The sequence below is a fragment of the Asterias rubens genome, chromosome 10 (genome assembly GCF_902459465.1).
Source record: "Asterias rubens chromosome 10, eAstRub1.3, whole genome shotgun sequence".
Lineage (NCBI taxonomy): Eukaryota > Metazoa > Echinodermata > Asteroidea > Forcipulatida > Asteriidae > Asterias > Asterias rubens.
Genome location: NC_047071.1, coordinates 15,179,635 through 15,203,079, shown reverse-complemented (window position 1 = coordinate 15,203,079; position 23,445 = coordinate 15,179,635). Strand labels below are relative to the sequence as shown.

General features: G+C 38.9%; 1 protein-coding gene across 3 annotated transcripts in view; it reads right to left on the bottom strand.

Moving 5' to 3' along the window:
• The window catches only part of LOC117295353 (C-myc promoter-binding protein-like), a 62,322-nt gene that overhangs the window by 8,964 nt on the left and 29,913 nt on the right, over positions 1-23,445 (bottom strand). Inside the window, exons 6-23 of one of the 3 annotated variants that reach the window (XM_033777949.1) lie at positions 21,645-21,814; positions 20,787-21,025; positions 17,134-17,200; positions 14,187-14,387; positions 12,467-12,642; positions 10,505-10,547; positions 9,809-9,949; positions 9,101-9,242; positions 8,519-8,664; positions 8,229-8,347; positions 7,487-7,696; positions 6,818-6,962; positions 6,145-6,273; positions 5,513-5,786; positions 4,369-4,602; positions 2,687-2,896; positions 812-2,014; positions 346-520 (exon numbers count right to left, since the gene is read on the bottom strand). In XM_033777949.1, the coding sequence (XP_033633840.1) occupies positions 346-520; positions 812-2,014; positions 2,687-2,896; positions 4,369-4,602; positions 5,513-5,786; positions 6,145-6,273; positions 6,818-6,962; positions 7,487-7,696; positions 8,229-8,347; positions 8,519-8,664; positions 9,101-9,242; positions 9,809-9,949; positions 10,505-10,547; positions 12,467-12,642; positions 14,187-14,387; positions 17,134-17,200; positions 20,787-21,025; positions 21,645-21,814 (4,024 nt within the window). Of the gene's footprint in view, positions 1-345; positions 521-721; positions 2,015-2,686; positions 2,897-4,368; positions 4,603-5,512; positions 5,787-6,144; positions 6,274-6,817; positions 6,963-7,486; positions 7,697-8,228; positions 8,348-8,518; positions 8,665-9,100; positions 9,243-9,808; positions 9,950-10,504; positions 10,548-12,466; positions 12,643-14,186; positions 14,388-17,133; positions 17,201-20,786; positions 21,026-21,644; positions 21,815-23,445 lie in introns of all 3 variants that reach the window. The other 2 variants (XM_033777948.1, XM_033777950.1) reach the window with 2 other exon arrangements.

The following is a 23,445-nucleotide window of genomic DNA, read 5'->3' as shown; positions in this document are numbered from 1 at the left end:
TAGTATTGGTTGTAAGGACGTATCCAAATTAGCGTCTACAGCTACGGCTACGGCTGTTAATAAGGGTGTTGCTAATGAGGTCCTATTCCTCAGCGCATGATGATGTGGAAATCTAGCTGTAGCCTTAGCTATAGCCACTAATTCGGACACAGCCTAAGTCTCAATTATTCTCATGTCTAACAAATTCTCTACCTTGACAACTGAATTTGACAATTTGTCCACAATGAGTTTTTATTTAAAAGCCCTACCCTGCAAACTGGGGCGTTTGCAATTTTTTAAGAGTTTAATCTCAATTAAAAAATTGATTTCTGTTTAAAAAAGGAGAAATTGAATCCCTGACATTACCTTGTCTTAAGATTGGACTCGTCAGCCGACCATCCAGCCATAACGGCCTCGTCATACAGCATGGCTTGGCATTTGAAGCATTGATAACAGCTAGTGACGTGAACCTCGATTGCGTGTCGACGTGTTGCGCAATCCTCCTGGTCTTGACCTGGTTGGTTTAGTGACTGGCAACTTCCTGTTAACACGAATCAGTTATAAATGATGAAACTTAAAATATCGTTAGATGTTCGTTAGATACTAAACACAGGGTGAACAAAGAAAAATAAATGGCTAGCTTTAGTAAATTTGTCTCTGTTTAACCCCAAATCATTTATAATCAACCTCTATTAAAGGTACCAAAGGAATAAAACTACAAAAGATAAATGACGAGTCTCACCTTCTAATGACGAGCCATGCAGATGAATTCCCATATTACCCAGTGAGATATTATCCATGAACGAATCGTTCCATGAATGAGCCATCTCACCTGTATCCTCCTTCTGCGACACACCTTCCAAGTTGTTCAGACTCCCAGCAGTGGATGCCCTCATCGGGATAGGCTTGGGGGCCGCTGGGGATGAAAACGACCGGGTGTACTCCCCGATCTTGGAGGCAAATCCTATTGTCTTGGCCCTGAACGCTGTGCCGAACGTCTCCATTTGGTTGGAGGCATTGCTGAGGGTCTTGGTCAGGGATTGACGGTTGATCCGAGGAGTGAATCCACTGATTCCGGAGAAGAGACTTCCCTTACGGGGAGTGGTCCTGTCCCTATTGGAATCCAGGCTGTCTCTGGAGCCCGATCGAGAGCTGTTGGAGTCCAAATTGTCCGCAGAGCCTCCTGAGTAGATGGGAGATGACGGCGCCTCTTCAAGAGGTACATCTTCTTTCTCCATCTCAGTTGCTTCGTCCTCAGCTGCAACTTCCTCACTGTTCTCCTCCTCGATCGTGTCATTCCAATCAGTTCTTAAATCCACCAGGTCCTTCTCTTTCTTGCCTACAGTACATTCCCCGTTAGGCAGGGGTTCTAGTCCTAAACCAAGAAGATCTGGAATGCCTTGGTTCTCCGTTCCTGCCCTATCTTTGTCCGTCTTGACTTCATTGTTTACTTCGACCGTGTTTTCCTCCTCAAACGATATCAAGAGATCCTTCTTGCAATCCTGTGCTGAAGTTGTCATAACTGTCCTGTCACTATTAGTTTGCTTGGAAAGATTATTTTCATGGTTTGAGATGCTTCCGTTTGGAGTCCTGTGACTTAAAAATTCCGGCCGACTCCCAACAGAGTGCGATCGTGGTGCTTTTATGACCTCGGTGAGGTTCGGCGAGGGGCGACAGTGAATACTACTAGTTCTTCCTCCGAGAGGGGAGGTGGCAATTGCTGACTCGTCGTCCGTGATGCCCTCCAGGATTTTGGCGTCACTTCCAAACAACTCCATTGAGACACTGGAATCTCTGTCGATGCTCCCATGGCTAGAGAGGCTTAGTCCAAACGGAGAGCTGGCATCACCGCTTTTGTTGCGCTTGTGCAGTGAGCCCTGCATTGGAAAGGTGAAAGAATGGTCGGCACTACGATGGCGCCTTCTTTCGCTGGTTTCAGTGTTCGGTTCCTTGGTGTCAACTCCTTCGAATACACTTTCTTCAACGGAATTCTCCAAGGATATTTGGTTGTTGAGTACCATACCAGTTGAGCTCCCTGATAATTACACATTACAAAGTTGGATTAAAATATACACAAAATCAGCAGAGCATAAAGAAACGACTTTGATCTTTAAAGAATGACTTAAAGAAATAACAAACAACTCTGACACTATTCAAATAAAGGCAGCTATTCTCCAGAAGTGTACTGATTCTACTTGGTCCAATTTCATGGGCTCTGGCTACTGCAGAACTAAGCGTTCCCCATAGAGCACAGATCTATGAAATTGGGCCCAGATAGGTGGTGATTCATACAGTTTAATTACTCATGCGTATTTTACATGCATAAGCTGACAATTTGCTACCAACCACTAAGAGCACAACGCTGAGCCCACTTACACCCACCTATCCTGTTCACTATTTGGGAGTCAAAATGTACACAAAGAAATAGACTCCCAAAATAGTGGACGTGCATTTTGTGGAGGTGCGTTCCATGTTGTGCAAGAGGTCAATAGACCAAGCAAGTATCACGCTTTTCAAACATTTTTGAGGGCCAATGCGGTCCCATGTAAATCAGTTTAACACATGAAGAGCACAAACCATGCGTACTTTAACAAGTCCGAATATTCAAATATGCGCAAGCCTCGCACAGACTTTTCCGTTTGAAGTAAACGTTCATAAATGAAGTGGTTTTTGTGAAATGATAGCCGACATGAACACACAGACTAACCCGTGCTGCCTTGTAATGTACCCATGCTCCCAGTGCTCCCTAAGCTACTCCGGCCATGTCTGACTATGCAGGTACCAGAATCGTTGGCCAGCTTGCTGTCAGCCTGCTCCGTGGGTTCACTCAGCACTTTACCCCCATCAACGGAGATCGCCACAGGCTGGGAAACCGGGGTTGATGCAGCACTGCTAGCACCCACTGAATCTGTTGCATCTGTAATATAAAAAAAATATAAAAAATAGAACAGGCTAGTAAGACATTTGATGCAGACATACCTCACTTTAAGTAAGTCTCAATTCCATATTCAGGACACCACACAAGAGGCCTTTTTCATAAAGCCTGTAAGCATAAACACTTGCTAAATACAAAAAAATCTTGCTGAACAGAAACTGGTTAGCAGCCAAATTTTAACATTGCTGCAACTTGTGACCCACTCATTTTGTGCTTAGCAACAATTTTCTAAGCAGTATTTTCTGCTTAGAAGCTTTGTGAAATTTGGCCCTGTTCTTTTCAGAGCCAAAAGAGCTGTATACATAGTTGTACCCACAAGTTTACTTCTATAGTTTTTCCAGATGTGAACTTTTCATGGGAACTGAACAGTTTTTAGAAAGCATACTTTGCCAAACTTATAATCCAAAATTAAACTGAAAGTATGGAAGTGTTGATGAACTTTCATAACTTGAGGGAGGACCTTATCAGTAATTGCTATGGGTGCATGCTTATTTTAATGAAGATGTCCATTGGAAGATTAGTCAAATGTATATTTGAAATGCGGTGGTAATATGAAGGGAAAAAAATTATCAAAAATTAAACTGAAAGTATGGAAGTGTTGATGAACTTTCATAACTTGAGGAAGGACCTTATCATAATGGCTATGGGTGCACGCTTATTTTAATGAAGATGTCCATTGGAAGATTAGTCACATGTATATTTGAAATGCGGTGGCAATATGAAAAAAAAGATAAAAAAAGATTCATTGTGAACTGTATTCACCGTCAATTGGACAAAGTAAACATAAACATAAACAAAAACAACACATCATAGACTATTGAGCATGGCGCAACAGCAAAACAAACATGATTGCTTTGAAAGCAGAAAAGCAGAAGCATAACCCATTAAAAATAAATAAAAGCAAAGACAAATAAATGGCTCAAAGTTAAACACCTCAAATACATCAGTTCTGTAACAATAATTTCTACATATTGTTCTTTGCAGTAAGACTATGTAGTTAATCTAATTGTTCAGTTTTGGTGGTTTTAAAAAGAACCAGTAGTGTACAAATTCTATGTTCAGTTTTCATTTCTTTATTTCTGAAAATAAATTTCTGGGAACCACCAAAGAATAGTTTGCCATTAACAAACTTTCTAAATAAGTGCTTTTATCAGGTGCGTAAGTAAATGATTTTTCTTCAACAAGAAACACTTTTTTAAGGGACCCTTTCCCCCCCAATTTAGGTTTCTGGAAGACAACTGCTTTGGGATTTTTTTTCTAAGAGAGGTTTGCGGTAACACCATGTGAATATCTCTTTTTAAGTATTGTTGGTTTAAAGTCTCAACTTTTCGATCAGTATGCTCTGATTGTCTTCAGGTTTTCTTTTGCCAATTTTGGATTACATTGTCTTCAGGTTTTCTTCTGTTTTCTTCTGGGATTAAATTGGGTGCAACTTGGATGCAAAAGAGGCTGACCATGTTTCATCAGATCGACATCAACATTTTCTTGTCTCTTGGTGGACTCCTCAGCTTGACCTCCGACCTCGCCTCCCTCTTCCTCCTCCTCCTTGATCTCATCCCTGGATTCACTGTCACTGCTGGAGCTCTTCTCCGTCCCATAGCGGATCGGGGACAGTTCAGGCGAGGCCAGGACCTCGTTGGGTGCGGATTCATCCATGATCATGGAGCTATACCCCATATCAGAGTTGCCTGTAAAGCGTAGTAGGGCAAGATGCCAGTAATATATATGCAAGCTTTGTTTTTGTCATTTTTGGTATAAGGGTAGCAGGAAATCTTCTAAGATTAACTTGGCAAAAAAACAAAATTCTAGGGTAAATTAGCTTCAGAGTAACAGAGCCTGAATGAGTTAGCAACTGATGAGTGTTAATAACAGGTTGTATCATATTTCAAATTAATTTAAAAACGAACCTAGGCTGGAAGGAAAACATTAATATGATATGAGAATTAAGGCCGTGTTTGAATTGGTGGCTGCGGCTGCAACCAAGGCTATGGTAGTTGCTAAGGAAGTTTGGAAGTGTTATAAGAGCATTAGATGCTTCAACAAGCGTGTAGTCCTGCCACAGCCACAGCCGTAGCCTTTATTTCATGCACAAAGCCGTAGCCATGGTTGTAGTTAGAGCCGCAGCAGCCACAGACTGAAGTATGAAATGAATTTTAAGTATCATGTACATGTATATTTAAATTGTGAATGTTTACCAATGAATTAAAGACATTTTGCTATGCAAATAAATTATATTTTTTAGTAAAGATACAATTGATTCTTATGAGTGCTGATGTTTTGATGCAAAACCTACTAACTCTTTAATATCTAAGAATTCTGTTATATCCTTAAAGGATTCTGTAGCATCTATTCTGTATCATACATTCTGCAGCTTATAAGGGATTGAAAATGCTTGATAAAGATAAGGGCACCAGCTTAAAACAAATCTTTGCAAAATGATTTTTTTAAAAATACAAATATCAGAAGTGCTGCTGTTTTTTCACCATCTAGCATCTATTCAGTAGCATGTAAGAGATTGCATGTCTAGGACTAAAGGTCACTGATTTTAAGAAGACATTTTTGGGGGATAAAATAATCTACAAATACTTGAGATCTTACCAGTGCTGCTCTTTTCCTCTCGAGTCAAGTTAGTCGGCTGCGATATCAGCTGGATGAGGTCATCACCCCGGCCGTCAGGTAAGGGGTCTGAGGACCCACTGTCCCCACTGGTACCACTCCCTACGTCCACCTCACTGCTGGTGTCCGAGTAGATGCTACGTCGGTGGTTCAGACCCCGCCGGAGGAGGGTGACCGCTCGGAGGGTGTTGCGTAGTTTGACCCACTGCTGGTAGCCGCTGAACCCGGAGGCGGGCCATGTGCTCTCAAGTACAGCCTGCATGAACACCAGTTAAACGATGAATTAGAAACTACCGAGTGGCCATGTAGGGTTTATGGATTGGTCCAGTCTCAAAGAACTATTTTGCATGGAATAACACTAACAGAGTTTTGGGTTCTATTTCTATGGTCTTAATGAACACCTTCCAGTAACGCCTGGGTTTATACGCCCTGCGAATGCGAATATGAAACAAATCTGAAGCCGTCACAGAGCTGTTTTCGCTGCCAATTTTTCGCAGGAGTTGCCCTCATCTCTACTGTTCCGAATTATTTGTTGCAAAATTTGTGACGTTAACATTCGCATCGCATTCACATTCGCAGGAAGTATGAACCAGGCTTTAGTCACACCACTTTACCATGTTGTAGAAGCCATAGGTGATAGCATTGGGTTCGATTCCACGTCGCTTCATTTCCATATAGACCTGGACTGCCAATACAGGCTGGCTGTACTGACCACATAGCTGCATCAGAATACGATAGCAAACCTACAAATACACAACAACATTGAGGATTGAATAACCACATTGTATTCAACTTTGGGGTGAAACAAATGAAGAAAGTGACTAGAGCAAGATGCTGACCTGCAAACTCCGGGTTTACATGTTGACACATACAACATTATTGATTCACAATTTTAGTGCATAAAACTCTTACTCAGAGGCTGATGTTGTCCAGTTTATTACATTGAATGTTAACAGTTGGTAGAAGAGATTATTTTCAAGTAGCAAACATTTTGTGTAACATTTTGCTCTGCCCTTTGACAAACTCACTTACAGAAGTTAAAGTTGCACAAAAAAGTTAATGGCCTACTGTTTCATCCCTAGCAGAGTCTTTCTCAAAGGCCAAATGAGAAAGACTCTCAATACTGGCAACACGATAAAATGTTTCAAATTTTCAAATGTGGCTGGATATTTTTGCACAAAGTTTTATAAAAAATATTGTTGAGAAGACGGACACAATTCTGGGGAACCTCTCTTGGTTGAGGTTGAGGGACGAGGGGTGAGGGACAAGTAGTGGGGTGCAACTCACCTCATCAGCCAGCTGTAGCTCCTGAGCCTGCATTCTCTTCAAGACCTCAAAGGCCGTTCTAAGAGCTCTAGTCTTGGAATGCGTTGCTTTGACATAGGAAGGTAGATGAAGGAACCAAAGGGCATAGCACTGACCCAGCAGGAAACTAGGAATAATGCATAATCAATGTAAAACTATTTTAGCCATTCATAAATTAAAAATAATTTTGAAAAGAACTTTTCCTGCGAATTAGCCCGTTTGCCAATCTGTCAAGTATTCAAGAAATGAGCGCCATACAAATGTACGTCGCTTTTACTTGTGAATCTCCAGAACCATGGATGAAATACTTATGTGTAAATGATGCCAGGTCAAAGGTGATTTTGTACGTAGGCTCATCGGCAGATCTCTTTCATAATGCACAAGCCTCCAAGTATCATATCAGGGCTGCTTAAGCAAAAAAGTAGCTAAGCATAACAAAATCATGCTTATACCAGAATAAGGTTACCAAGTAAAATACCATGTGAAATGCACCATTTCTGACTGGTATTATGCTCATTTTTGCAAAGCAAACAATTTATTAGCAAAATTGTCTGTTAAAGCAGCTCTGTGAAATTGGGCCCCAATGTTCAGGCTATGTTTTATACTGATTATTTGTCACCACCGAGAGCGTCTTCTAAGACAACCACTCACCTTGCCCATTGATCAGGTGATGCGGCCTGCTGCTTGGCCATCTTCTGAGACTGTTTGATCTCATGCTTGGTCCTCCTTGGGAAGGGGCTACTCTGCTGCCCGCTGCCTCGTAGACTCCTACTACTCATCGGCGTCTTGTTGGGGATCTGGGGCCTGTTGTGGTTGAAGGGATGGAAGAGCCTCTTCTGAAGGACTGGGAACTTGTCATAGCTGATTTAAAAAAAATATAATAATAATAATAATTTTTTGAAATTTGTTAGAATGATAGCTGATATAAAAAAAAGAATACAATTTATTTTATTTTAATAAAACAACAATTTTTGTTGATGAAATTTACTTTATTTGTTTCAATGAAACCACTGGATCTTTCAAACTGCAATCCAAAGATATTTTCAGTTAGAAATCGATGAAGAAAAGTTTCAAGTTTAGATGTGGAGGAAATATCAAAACAAGGAAACACGACCAACCCTACAGGAGCTAAACCCAATCCACATAAAAAGGTTCCAACCGAAGTGGGATTCGATACTAGGTCCTGAGAGGTGAATGAGACCAAATTCCATAACATTTCAGCAGAGCTGTTGGCTTCTCCAGTTTACCACTCCCATTGAAGCACCTTAGGCAATGACTCTACTCTCTTCATCAGCATGTTTGCACCTTTAAAATGCCACTGATGCGGTTGGTGGACTTGAGAAACACACCAATAGTAGGAGGGTTAAATGCAACAGAAGTATAGCAAGCCTACATGTATTCTTCTCCCCCGAAGCCATTGGAGTCTGGAGGAGTGACAAACACTGTATGTTCACTTCCTTGTTGATCCTCCACATCAATCAACTGGGCCTCCTCACGTCCATCTCCTTCAATCTGGAAATAATCAGAGCAAAAATGATTATTATTACTTCTTTATTCTCCACATGTCTAAGATTGATTAAAGCTCCAAAACAGGACTGTAAAATTTGGGTTACCTTGGGTGATTTCGATGCTTGCATACATGTATGGTATTAGGCCAAGTAAGCCATTGTTCTATAAACCTACCTTATCTACACATTCATCAAAGAAGGCAAATTTCTCATCATTTCCAGATACAAACGACCGTTCCTCGATGAACTTGATAAACATTTGCGTCTTGAGAAACTGCTTGAAGAAGGGATGAGATGTTTTCTCTCTTGTCTTCATGAAACCTGCAAATCATTAATTGTAAGAACAGTTAGGTGGAATCTATGTGAAAAACAGGTGTAAACAGTATTCATTATTATTATTTGTATATATTTCTGACTAAAAGAGATTTGCAGTAACACCATGTGATTATCTTTTTTTGAGTAGTGGTGGTTCTGCAAAGAACTGGTGGTTAACAATTCACTGATCATCTTCAGGAGCATACTGATTGAAACGATGAGTAGTTAACCACTGGTTCTTCTTAGAACCAACACTACTTCAAAAACGGGATATTCACATGGTGTTACTGCAAACCTTTCTTAGTTATACTTCCACCATGCAAAGTTTCAAATCCTACTTATATTCTGCTGTTTATGTAACCAACGATGCATCATAAGTGAACTTAATCACTGTAGCACACTGTCTGCTGACTTTACTATCAATTTACTCCGGTTGGCTTACCTGGGTAGTCAAAGCGTGCACTGGCGTCAGTAACTCTGTGGTTGGGTTGTTGAGTGATGGGAAGGAGGTTGTGACTGTAGCCCTTCAGCATGGATGCCATGAACGTCAGGAATGCTTCCTGGATTCTGTGCTCCATTTGCCACTGTATAAAAAAAAAATAATAATAAAAAAATAAGCATCAAAACAAACAACATTTTTTAAGAAATCTCTTTTTTATGAAATTATATCCCAAATTTTCAACCACCAGAAGGGTGAGTATATTCGCACTTTTAGATTTTGTTGATTACACAAAACTGAAAAATACTGATAAATGGAGAACTTAGAAACAAATCCTGAAATCTGGGCCCCAATTTCACAGAGCGGCTGTAGCAGAGAAGGTTGTTTAATAATATTCTGCTAACCAGGAATGAGCAGGATACCAGTCACAATTTGTACACGTGACATGGTAGTTTGGCTGGTAACTTTATTTTGACAAACAGTATTTCGCTATGCTTGGCTACTCTCTGTACTAAAGCAGTTCTATGAAGTTGGACCCCTAATCGACAGGTCTGTTTCAGACCAATTGCAATATTTTCTCTTCTGCTTATACCTGTTTCTTCTTGCGGCTGAAGTCATTGTCTAGGGGTGCCAAAGTCGGCTGGTAACAGGTTTGTGCTAAGCAAGTTTGTCTGTGCTTAGCAAGTTTAAGAAATTTAGGGTCCTGCTTACCTGTTTCTTCTTGCGGCTGAAGTCATCGTCTAGAGGTGCCACCTCCACAGCCTGGTCATCAGATACACCATCTCCGATACCAGACTCACACAGCTCAAAGTACAGCTTGTTTAGATTGCTGTGTAGACGCTTAGCTGGTTTCTAAGCATAGAAAAAAGAAGAAAAAAATAGTAAATCAAAATGCAAATTATACAGATTTATGGACACTCCATTTAGTTAACAAAACACCTCATTGGCCCTTTTGCGAAACCACGGCTTAGGCTTCGGCTTCAAGCTCCATCCTCGTGTCTGAAGCCCTGAGTAAGTATGCAAAACACATGCAATTGTCAAAACAACCGCGGGGCCAAGCTAGCCATAGCCAAATCAAAAGCCGAAGCCGTTGTTTTGAAAAGGACCCTTATCAGTTTCAAACTTAACTTACAGACATAATATTTGGTCCTTGGAAAATAGTACAAATATTTTTTTGAGTACAAGGGCGTACAACAGCTGACCTACATGTACACATAGTGTAGGCTGTAAAAGACAATTCAGGTTATTAAATCACAAGTTTTTCAAGGGCAAAAAAAAAAAAAAAAATGAAATCATACTAAAGTAGGAAGAATATCATGCCTGAACTTATATCTGCTGAAGTATAATTAACTACCCGTAATTTGTTTATCTGCAGATAATTTCTTTAAAATATAAAGCTTTCCCTACCTTTGGCAAGATTTTCCACGTAATTGGCTTTCTCTCATCGGACCTATAAGAAGAAACAAAAAGTAAACAAATATCCTGTTCAGTACTTGACAAATAAAATTTAAAAAACGAGAAAAAAAACACCACCAAATGTACCCAAAGTACCCACATAGCAGTCACCATGATCCCCAATGAATAGCAATAAACAAGGAAGTGAAAGTCAAGAGAGATGGACCATGTCACCAGTGCAACCCTCTACCATAAAGTAACCGTTTTCTAACACCCTAAAACACCCGAGCTAAATGGCCAATAAACCACACAAGAAGACAAATACATGTATCAACTAAGGTTAATATCAACATCATTTAAATCATTGCGGTACCCTTGCTTAAATACGGGGTCTGACTGCCTCTAGCTACTGGGCAATCTCTGTGGTCTAGTTGGTAAGACACTGCTCTAGAATTGCAAATGTTGTGAGTTCAAATCCCACCAGAGTAATAAGCCTGTGATTTCTTAACACAGAGCTCAAGATATTGAGTACTGTGCTAACAAACATTGGTGTTCTTATGAGTAAAGCAAAATTAATGTAGTCTTTATCCCGATCTATCTATTAACATCTATTAACATCAGAAATTTTAACAAAAAAGGATCCAGCAGAAGTCATTTGGGGGGAATTCATTTGCCTCTTCACATTGCCTATTCAATTAACACAGACTTTGCTGAAATGAATGTGTGATTGGAATCAAAAACCAAGCTATAAAAACCAAAAGAGAAACTGACTGGGAAATCTAAATTTAATTTTCAGGGTTGAATTAGAGCGGGATTTGACTCACTGCTGGGTGTATCATTAACCAAAGACCAACAAGAACGAACCAATGCCACCTCATTGTAAACATCTATCTCGAACAGCAAACAATCTGCCTACATGAACATGCATGTCATTCAATCAAACAGAGACAGTCTGCATGCAGAATGCCTCAAATTGTAAGTGAATAAAAAAGCCTTTTAAGAAAGACTCTTCTAGAGACCATCAACCAGTTCAGAATAAACAATAATACATTCAAATGCAATGTCACCCAAGAGACTAAGGCTGTGTTCGACTTAGCGGCTATGGCTACGGCTTGATGGTCCAATGAATTTTTAAGCACACGATGCCCATAGCAACAGCACTTAGCAACAGCCGTAGCCAAAGCCGCCAATTCTGACGCGGCCCGAATAGAGAAGCAGCCAAGGTTAGTTGATACATACACTGATGAATCCATGTTGAGTTTACAACTTGGTAAGGAGACAAGGGCAAGATTCAATGAACAAAAAAATAAATGAGAATGAGATGAATGTGCTGGTCCTGCAGGGCCCAATTTCATAAAGCCTGTAGGCACAACAAAACTTGCTAAGCACAGAAAAGTATTGCTTAACAGTAAGTAAGTTTACACTGTTGTGACTGGTGCCCCACTAAATTTGTTCTGCTTAACAGCTTTATGACATTGGACCCCGGTGGTATCTACCATGCGGTTACCACAGCCCAAGAGGAAGAATGTACTTGCTGTGCACAACTCTCAGCCAATGATAGGTCTTCATTATTATTAGGGTACTATTATTATTATTATTATTATTATTTTGACCTCAACACCACAAAAACAAAAAAAGGCAGGCGGGTCACACATGGCGACTGATGCCACGCTCATCATGTTGGTGGTCAATAGGTTTACGTGTAAACGCTGCGTCGCCTAAAATGCGCTCTTCACTGAATAACACACGTATAGACATTGACAACCAAAATGGCGCACGCATGATTATTCTGATGATGACGTCAGGTGAATTGGGTCAACACTAAGCAATTTTGCAGAACGATGAAAGCAAAACTAAACAGCGAGGGAGCTGTTTATGGCTTGTTGAATCATATGCAAGAGGTATATTACTTGTGTCCCATACATTGTAGTTCCCTCTAGCTCTATTATACAACCCTATGGGTTCTTAACTTACTGCAGTATGCTGTTGGTGTCGATATCCAGACAGGTTGCGTCCGTGGCTGGTTCGTACATATCAAAATAGCGTGAATCTACTCCAACGATGACCGGTAACGGGGCACTGATCACGGTGGATAGGCTTAGTGGACACAGGGGGATGTATGGACATTCCCATACAAAGGGGAAGATCATCTACAAGAAAGAAAACAAAACATGCTAAACAGTTATGAAAATTATAAATATATTTCTCGTGATGAAACCAAGGGTGCCTCATAATTTATCTTAATCAATGCAGCTCATTTACTACTATAATTATAACTTTCTGACAACGAAACCAAGGATGCCTGACTCACGAGTGAACTTGATCACTGTAACTCACAAGCCTGAAGAAACCTTTAAACAAAGGTGCTTATTATGTGAGGAACTTGCTGAGAACTTGTCTTGCTTAATATTCTACTACAGCAAAATAGTTTTTTTTTTTTTTTTTGGATTTTGGGATACTTCTCTACTACCGCAGAGTAGACTTATGGAAATTTAGAGACTTCTCAGTTATAAAAAGAACTGTCAGCTGCTGATTAACTTTCACCTTGAAGGTATGAAATGGGACAGGACTACTATATTCGCTTAGTGGATCAAGGGGACTTGCAGGTCTGTATGCTTCGTTTTTGAAAGGGCGAGGGCAGCGAGGCATTTTCTCTTTGATAAAGGAAACCCTATGAGGAAATTGTAAATTTCTACTGGATTATTTCAAGGGCACCAAGGCAATGACCAGGTGGTATGGAGGCAATTGCCTTTGTTGCCTCTGTAAAGTATCAGGTATTGACTTCTTTTTGCAGAAATTTTCAGGCTAATCATATTCCAGACTCAACTTTTCTGTATAAACACTGCCTCTTACACGAGGGGCTGCCCACACACACTTAGTACCTTCAAGCACAAACCGCACATTAGCCCAATTACACCGACGCGATTGAACCTGACTTACAGATGCTCTTAACATACACTCCACACTGCCTTCCTCTGACACAGCCTCAAGGTGGCTCCCCTTTCTAGTCTGTCATTCACCTACCCTGTTCCTTAAAGGGACGGTGCATAATGTTTGCAAAACCTTTTTCTTCTTCTACTTTTCCACGAATCATATTAAAATACAAGAAATTGCTGTGATACATGTGTCTGCTTTTATTTACCAAGCTTTCAGATTGCAACCAAATTGACTGAAATATTTGCGATAGGCACTTAAAATCGTCGAGAATAAACAATAGAGAATCTTTTCTCAAACATCAGTTAATATTTATTTAATGCCAACAAATAAATAACAGCCCGATGTTTCTACCCTAGCAGAGTCCTTCTCGAAAGCTAAATGACAACACAACAAACTTGAAAAAAAATATAGCTGTGGCTGTCATTTCAATGAACTCTCCCTAAGCCCACCCCCAACCCGTTTTGTTGTTGAACATTTAAAGTCTGGTCTGTACAGAGCATGTCTTATATGAACACAAGTTAAGCTAACCGTTGAGACAGGATACCAATCAAATTACCATAGCATATAAAACATCACTTGACTGGTATCCCGCTCACTTTCGCTAAGCAACTAAATAATGTTAAGTAATATTTCAAGAACAGCAACATACCAAAGACACAGCTACTGCTACGCCGGTATTAAAAAGCAACGGCGGGGTATAAAACCTTTTTTTTTTTACTGGCATCCCGTTCACTTTTGCTAATCAACAAAAACATACCGTAGATACAGCTTCTGCCACGCCGGTAAGCAACGCCGGTCTGAGGGAGTGTAACAACAGCTTGTGCTCCAATAGAACAAATGCCAGCATGTTCATGCTGTTGTCAGGCGCTAGATTACGCAGCATGGCACAGAAGGATGCTCCGCTAAGTGGCATGGGGGACGTCTGTGGCTGAGCTAGGACCAGAGAGTCGTGACCAAGCTGGGGAAGTAACAACAAAAACATTATATTACTACTAATAATATGGTTATTCGTTTTAAGGCTTATCATGTAACTGTACATTTCAAAAGTACATTATTGGCCTTCAGAGGAGTAAATTCTTTCATGAAACTGACTTGCGAGATATTTTTGTTGAAATGTTTTGAAAACAAAATTTGATCACTGTTTTTCCCTGGGATTTACTTATACATTTAAGTACCATGAACTACATAAATTGTAGTGGTTTGAATTCAATTTCAAGTAGAATCTGTCATCCATCACAAATTTCTCATTTTTTATGGCGTTTTTTTTGTTTTACTGTGGTCTTTCCTTCATCATACTAAACATCAGGCTTTAGGTTTTCTCTTCAATATTAGCTTTTGTGAAACAATTTTTTCCCCTGCCAAAAATATGTACTCAATTATCATTCCTTAACAAAACAAGGTGATTGAAAATAAATGAAATTGGACTACAACTATAATATATGCATTAAAACAAATTCTGGGGGGAAAATGCTGCTGGGAAAAAAGAAAAGAAAAAAATGCATTTAGAGGAAACCAATCCATCATGTTTCCATGATAGTTTTCAATGACTTTTTTTTTTGCTTTCCCAGACAGTGTTCCATGAAATCCAGGGCAGCCTACAGAAATCCTTCAATTCCTCTTGACGTCTTTACAGTAGTAATACTATTAGGCAGGTGAGCTATTCAAGTGTTTGTACAAATTCTACACATATTCAATTTCCCCTATAAGTACATAAACAGATAATGCACCCCATGTTATTCAGATCCACATTTATCAAAGAGAAGAAGAAAATGAAGAAGGGTAAAAACAACCTTAAAACTTAAGACCCTTGCATTAAAGCTACAACAATTATGGGTCTACCGGTACTTAAAAATGCACTTTTTGAGATATCATGGAAAATCTGGAGATGAAGGAAGAATTGTCTCACAATCTGAGAAACATATCTGACACTACATGTAGTGAAAGTGCTGTAACACTTCTCAGATTCAAATTATTGGCATAAAAACTAATATCTTTTACATTACATCTTTTACAATATAATCCACATGAACTGTTTCTCAAAATGCTTCATACTTATCAAAAGCTGCTGTAGGCTTTTAAACCAACAAGTTTTATTGCCCTTAATTTGAAGAGTGATTACCAAACATAATATACCGTCCCTGTAAATCTCAAAATGTTGTCCAAATCTGTACTCTACTTTCAGTTAATATACTTTGTTTTGCTTCTTACAGAACTAGATATTAACAATCAAATTGAAACTCAATTGTCCTTAATTGCATCCCGACTTTAAAGGATTTAGTAAAGTGGTTAGAGTGCAGCGGGAATTCTGAAATCTAACAAGCCCGTCATCAAAGTATGACCCGGGCGGATAAGGGGGTCGAGACACCTGTTGGGAAAGTAGGTCATGGGTTGTGTTCTCACTGCAAGGAACATGTACCTTTGCATGTTTTTCTCTTTGAATTGCATATAAGTGGTGACTATATATATTATAATCACATATCTAAAAACATGTTTATCTCAAAACATGTTTATTTCGGAAACTATAGTTTTTAAACTTTTGGTTGTCTTGTGTATAATTTTACCAGAGTTCTTTTTTTTTTTTTTTTTGCGCCAGGAGTGTCATCATTGACCAGGTTCCAATCCCGCTTTAGTAAGTTATTCTTTGTTCATTGTCAAGTCTGACAGAAATGGTGTGTTACAAATGTTCACTATTTTTATTAAGAGATGTAGTACCTACTGCTACAATGATTCGAACTGCCTCTAGCTACCAGGCAATCTCGGTGGTCTAGTTGGTAAGACACTGCTCTAGAGTTGCAAAGGTCATGGGTTCGAATCCCACCCAAGTAATATGCCTGTGATTTTTTCCACAGAAATCAGAAAAGTACTGAGTATACAGTGCCAACAAACATCAGTGTAAGGGTATAACCAAAAAACTACTATTCTTATCAGTGTAGCAATTACTGCCCAATTTTTTTTTCAAAGAGATAAGTTTTTAGAACTTGGTTTTTAACAATGCTGTACTGCATCTTTAACCCTGTGTGCAGTAGGATGCTTCTCCAATTTGATGTGATAAATCTCTACAGCTCTTTCAGTATTTTGTTTCAGTGATGTCAGTCCGGTTGACAGGTAATAACGCTAAGCAAATAAGGGTCGGCATCGTCAACAAACAGCCTCCCCTCATAACAGGGAATAATTAGGGGCCGTTAAAATCTGGGTTGAGCAAACGATGCAAACTGTTCTGCCCGATTCTTATACTAATGGCAACACTCAGCAGCAAATTTTCTTCTCTTTTTTGTGTGCAGTGCAGCTGTTCTTTTTATTTCATAACAATCAGCAGCAAATTTAAAGGTATGGTGTTTTGCACTATTTTTATATTTTTAAGAACTGCCAGGCAGAAAACATTTCCTACAAGATAGATCTAGAATGTTTGTTGCATTGTGAGTCTCGTAAAACAGCTAAAAGTAAATTTATGTGCTTAGCAGGACCTAATTTCATAAAGCCTGTAAGCACAAAAACTTGCTAAGCACAGACAAGTATTGCTTAACAGAAACAGGTTACCAGCTAAAATTACATGAAGTTTAAATTGATGTGACTTGGTGCCCCACTAAATGTTTGCTTTAACAAAGAAGTTTGTCAAGCAGTATCACCTCAAACGCCTGTGGGCCTATGATTCCTAATGTAGGAGAAAGATAAGAATTGCAATAAATAATATCAGACAGACTTACCTCCATTAGTATTCTTGGCCTCTGAGGTGTGGGGAAAATTACTTCATTCATGAAGTGGGAGATATGCCTGCAGCATAAAAGAAAAGAAATCATGGTAAGTTTTTGTTTTTCATCGATATCTTTATTGATATTGAAACTGAGGAATCAGAAAGCCTGGAGCTGTAGTCAGTAGTCCTGAAAAAAAAAAACTGTGAAGAGAAAATAAAACACAAAATGGCAAATGTTTGAAACAAATATCTGTCAGAGAAAAAAACACAAAATAGTTAGTGGCCTTATGTTTCGACCCTAGCAGAGTCTTTCTCAAAGGCTAAAAAACCTGACAGCCAAAAGTTACTGAGAATTTTTGTGTTGTGCAATCTTAGATATGTAATATCTGATACCTTATAATATCTGAAAACTTTCAAACTTTCAAAGATAATTAATGTTGGGACAGGAAAAGAACATTGCGAAGTGGGATCATCCACCCCTGCAAACAAGGTTTTGTAGAACACAGCTGGAAGAAACTACCAGGCAAATTTCTTGTAATCTGAGGAACAATCCCCCCCATTATAAAAAAAATTAATTTCCATAATAACCAGCATTAGTATAGTTCATGTGGGTGTACAATCATGCACGTAACGTGATTAGGTACATTCAGCCACTGCTGCGATTAAGTTCATCCCATTAATTCTGATTCTGATTGTAAATTTTTTTCTTCTAAGAATTCTGTTTTTCACATTGGCAGCTCGGCTGAAGGTATGAAGTTGTTGTGAAGTAAGAATCTGTGCCGAGAATAAGAGAGCTGCCTCATCAGCAGAACCCGTCTCCTTACAGGCTTCATGAAATTTAGCCCGCATACTTCACCTGTCTATTTACAAGAGATTCAGGATCTAATACACGTTCACCGAACAGCCAAATGTACATGCGCTGCATAAATAAGGTCAATTAAATTAAGATCCTCTGGATGGTGTTTCAATTACGCACAATGCAGGTTCAGTCAATGCGCCGACTCGAGAGAAAAGCAAAAGTACAAAATTCTCCTGATGTATCTTGAGTCTGGAGTGTCCCTTAATGTCGCCCTGTTTGATGTAATTTATTCAAGTCAAGCTGAGATGCCCCGAAGCATCCACCTTAAGATAACGGATTAGCCTCCCTAGAAATCTGGCACGATGCCGAATGCATGCAGTGAGAGGTTCTACGCATCTGTTGCGCTAGAAAATACCGTAACATTCGCATACATTGTACGTGATCCATTATATGTAAAACAACCTGTTCTAGATTGTCAAGTATGATTTGTTAGATTAACACGTATGTAGGTTAGCCACGGCGTCTACTACCTAGAGGGGGCCCAATTTCTTAAAGCATGTGAGCTTACAAAATTGCTTAGCACAGAAATAAATTGCTTAGCAGAAAAAGGTTACCAGCGGAAAAAATCATACAGTTTACATTGCTGTGAATGGAATTCCACTTAATTCTTGCTTAGCAAAGATACTTTTAGCAAAGATAGTTCACATTCTGTTCTTAATTACAAACAGCTGGACCATTGACTTTTGAAATAACGTTTACATCTTTGGTTCCCATTCTGTTTATCAAGATTTGTATTCATTGTCCTCAATGAATTTTACGCTCATGCATTTTTTAGACCTGCATACATATTAATCTTTTCTAGCAATTAAAAATAATCATTAAAAAACAAATATTTCCAATCTTCTCTAAACCACTGAATACACATTGCTGTAGCCTAGTCAGGGTTTAAAGTGGAGCCTTGCATTTATGTACAAGCAAAGCAAGCAAAAAAAACAAAAAACAAAAACAGTTTCATAGAGCTGGTTCCCCAATGCAGAAACTATTGCTTAAAAATTGTCTGCTTAGCAGCAATGAGAAGGATACTAGCCACAAATTGTACATTTGACATGGTGGTTTAAGCTGGTAAACCTTATATTCTGGTAAGCATGATTTTGTTATGCATAGCTACTTCGAAAATGGGCCATGGTGTGATCATAGAGAACTCTATGGTGTGATCATGTGTATCCAACGGGCATAATTAATGAGATTTTGAACACAGTGACTCCTCCACAATGCTTTGAACGCATGAATGGGAAGACACCATCTGATGTACTAGACAATGACACATATACAACATGATGACCTTGGGGGGTAGTCACACGAGTCTAAACTCGCACAGTGGCAGAAAACACCCCACATTTTACCCTTGGGGTTTGTGTTGATTTTCCTTTTTTTTTTAGCTGAATATTTTAATAACGGATGATGCAAGTACATGCTTTGTGGAAAAGGAGCTGCCTGGAGGCATGCACAAAACACTCTGTTGCAAGCTAATTTAGTCTACATGTACCCAATGGATAACACATTTTAGTCTTCAAGGATGTTTGTTTACTGTTATTTTGTTTATTTAGTTGCTTAAAAAGGCGATCAAGAACTCTCTGCTAAGCGAAAATAAGCAGGAAACCAGTCACAGACGGTGCATGTGACATGGAATTTCGGCAGGTTACCCGATTCTGTTCTGCAAAATTGTGTTGTGCTGGTTTTCTTTTTGTGTTTAAAGCAGCTCTCTATGAAAAACATTAGGACCAGCTCATTTCGAAAGAGATGAGATTGAGGGCACCCTTCAGCGGCAGCAACATGGTGTTTTAAAAGGCTCTGTTAAACATTTGTAGTTTTTACTAATTTGTCTTGCTTTTTTATCTGGACGTCTGCCTTCTAATACGTATATATCTAGGTCTGTCGTTTCAAATATTTTAAATTTGTATCTACTTGTGTTTACATTGTTGATTTTTTTTTTAACTGTTAGGTGCATTAAGGAATCTGTGATTCATAATGCACCTTGTAAATGCTGTTTATTATTATTAGTATTATTATTATTTACTATGTTTTTACATCTATTTTTAAATCCTTCAGTCTACATGCAGGTACATGACATGTACTTCAACAGTTTCCAGGAAATTCTCGGAACAGATGATTGACAAAACAATGCATACCCAATGTCTATTAATACATGTGCTGTCAAATTTCTCAATGGTGTATGAAGTATTTATCAACATCAATGTTTTATGAAAAAAACGATTGTTTAATTTGTATATGTTGTTCTGCTGTACTACCGTTGAAGCGCTTTATGATCTGATCTTATCTTCATGTAACATTCGTGTATCCAAAAAATTAATAATGAGGGCATTAATAATGACAAGACTCAGGCTAAGATTCTTCATTGTTTATCCCTGGCTCTTTCTTTGTGCTTTCCGCTGCTCTCTTTTACATTTTTTTCCACAAGACTGCTGCTGTTACACTAGTAAACCTGGGCCCAATTCATAAAGCATGTTACCACAACAACTTGCTAAGCACACAAAATCTTGCTTAACGAAGTCAGGTAACCAGCCAACATTCCTTAAAGTCAACATTGTTGCAACTGGTGCTACACCCACCATTTGCTTAGTCATTTTCTAAGCAGTATTTCCTGCTTAACGGCTTTATGAAATCGGGTCTTGTTTTTGTCTGTGTTGTGATGTCATTTAACCTCATAGAAAGACTCTGCATGGGTCGAAAAGTCGGGCCATCAACTATTTTTTGCGCATTGCGTATACCATAGTAGCTCCTTTTGGTTGGTAAGCAGTTTGCAACAGCTAATTCTACTTTCTCAAGATTTAGGCCTATTAACTCACCTTTCAATTGGTATCGTGTGAGGCCCCGATATTGATAACCTATAGATGAATGTGAGAAACTTCTTGAAGGCATCAAAGAATGGCCATCTTGACAGCAGGCACACACACTTGTTGGTGTGTACACTGTAGTTTAATGTTACGTTCTTCTTCTCCGGTTTGATGCCGAGATCTTTGCGTTGCTGCGGTGTTAGTTTCTCTTCTGGGTAGCCTTCGTAGAATGTGACGGCCGCACCATACACCTGCATGAATCCAATCAAATGTAATTAGTTTGGCGTTGAACAACGAAAATTTAACTAAGACTGGATTTGAACCTATGACCTCAAAATGAACATGCTGGTATCTACAAACTGAACTGAGCTATCTAGCCCTATATTGGCCGTCTCTCTGTTTTGTCAATATAATTATTCACTATAACTCATCTCAATGACTTTATGTCTTCAGCCAAATTTATCTCATAAGGACAGAAAAGGTAGAGAAGTAAATAGTTTGAGATTTAAAAAAAAACATGTCTTGCCTATCAGCTTTCAACTGTTGGTCTTGCAGACTGGTGCCCTGCACCACAACAATAACCTAGTAGGTTATTAAACAATTATTGTTTGATCATTTTAGAAAATGCTACACTATACATGTACAACTGCTGAAAGTTCTCTGGCCATTTAAAAAAAAAAAGATTCCAGGCTCCGGCCAAAATTTACTTGAACTTCGTTTACAAACTTATTAGAGAGACCTTCATGCAAAAAATAAATAAATTACTCTAATCTAGGGAGTATTGTATCATCTCCCAGACGCGTAAACAAAGTTCTTTAATATAGACTATACATAGGAAAAACCCCTTAGGAAGCTGGATATTTAGCGCACCTTTTTCCCAGCACTATCAGTCAAGACAAATGTAGAGAAGACGGGCAGTGGATGGTGGCGTGCCGTGGACCAGCATTCTATGGTTGCACCGAGGGGCATGCAAAACCTTGACACCGAGTCTGGTAGCGGGAACTCCTCATCATCTTCAAGAGGGTATCTACTTAAAATTCCTAAAAAGGGTAATTTAAAAAAAGAGAACAAAAACTTCCATGAAACAGGATCCAGAATGTTGGACAAAACCCTTGTTTTTTGTAAATCAAAGTACTTTCTGTGTGATGCGCTATATAAGTCTAGTGTTAATATTATTTTTATGAGGAGCAAGACTCTAGTTTTAGTAACCATAGTTGCTTCTCTTCATCCGGATGTATAAATGGTGGCATGCTGTAATGTTCTCTAAGTTTACTTCAATACTTTACGAGTGTCTGTACATTTTGTCTGAGTGTAGTAATACAAGTTGAAGTCCAAGTTTGACTGCCCTCAACTTAATTTTACTGCTTCCTGAATAGTGGAAAAAATGGTTGCGGTATATCGTTTGATCTCAAATGAACCAATTTGTACGTGTACATTCCCTCCCACACATGATTTACCACAGAGAGGTCAAGTATGTTGTTCCTTCCATATGTTTCCCAAACTGATGGTTGCTACAGATTTCAAACCAAATCAACTCTTTAAAGCTAGTATATTTGTTCATGTTTTTTGGGTCACCTTTCGCCAAATAGTTCGTATTTTTCTTAGGTTGGTACATCATTGGTAACCAAAAATATAAAATACAAGTAACTTGTACTCAAATATGTACACAGTGTTACAAGTATAATGAGGATTTGAAACAAGCAATAATTCAAAGCTCTGTCTGCGTGTTTGCGAGAAAAAAAAAGTAATGTAAAAAGTTGACTGCTGTATATGCAAATTTGAGTACCCTACCACAAATACAAGACAATGTACAGGTAGATGAAGATGAGGATGATGCATAAACATCCACCAAAAAAATTACATAAGGATTGTACAGCCCAACTTGTTTTCAGTGATCGATTTAGTCATGTTTCAAACTTAGCTAGTTTTAACGTAAGTTTATATTCGAGACATGTAATTTTCCCCTGACGTTCATGGGGACTCTATGCAGTAGAAAATAAGTGCATAACAAAACTTAAATTTAACTTCAAGACCCCCTTGAAAGCAGACTCAATCATGAGAATACATTTCACAGGAAGCTTCAGCCCATACATCACTCATCTATATATATATATTATAGGATTGCTGCAAAGTGAAACATGTACCAGCAAAATAACATTGTGACCTACAAATACAGGATTGTTTTCAAAGGAAACTCTATCAGATGATCAATCAAAATTGATGTGAAACAGAAACTGAAAAAAGAGTCCAGGGGCCGATTTCACAAAGAGCTAAAATTGATCGCAACTGCAAACCAGTCGTAGTTGCTTAGTAAAGTGTGATGTCACAATGCAAATCACTATGGTGGTACTGAAAATTTGTCTTACGATGGATTTTATTGCTTTGTGAAATCGAGCCCTGATACGAGGTCGAAGTGCCAAGGCTATTGATAAATAATGGAATTATCTAACATTTTCATTGCCAAATAGGAGACTGTCGAGGACACTAGGTGGCAGCAGACTCACCAGGTAAATCCACTGTTCTCAGAATTGCGCGCATACGCATAAAAGCATGTAACCAATGGAAATTTACTTGGTAATTCTGCTGCCGCCTAGCGATCCAAAGTCTTCTCACACTCCACCCACTGTTTGTTTGTGTGGGGTTTTTTGGGGGACACAATATCAGATCTTGA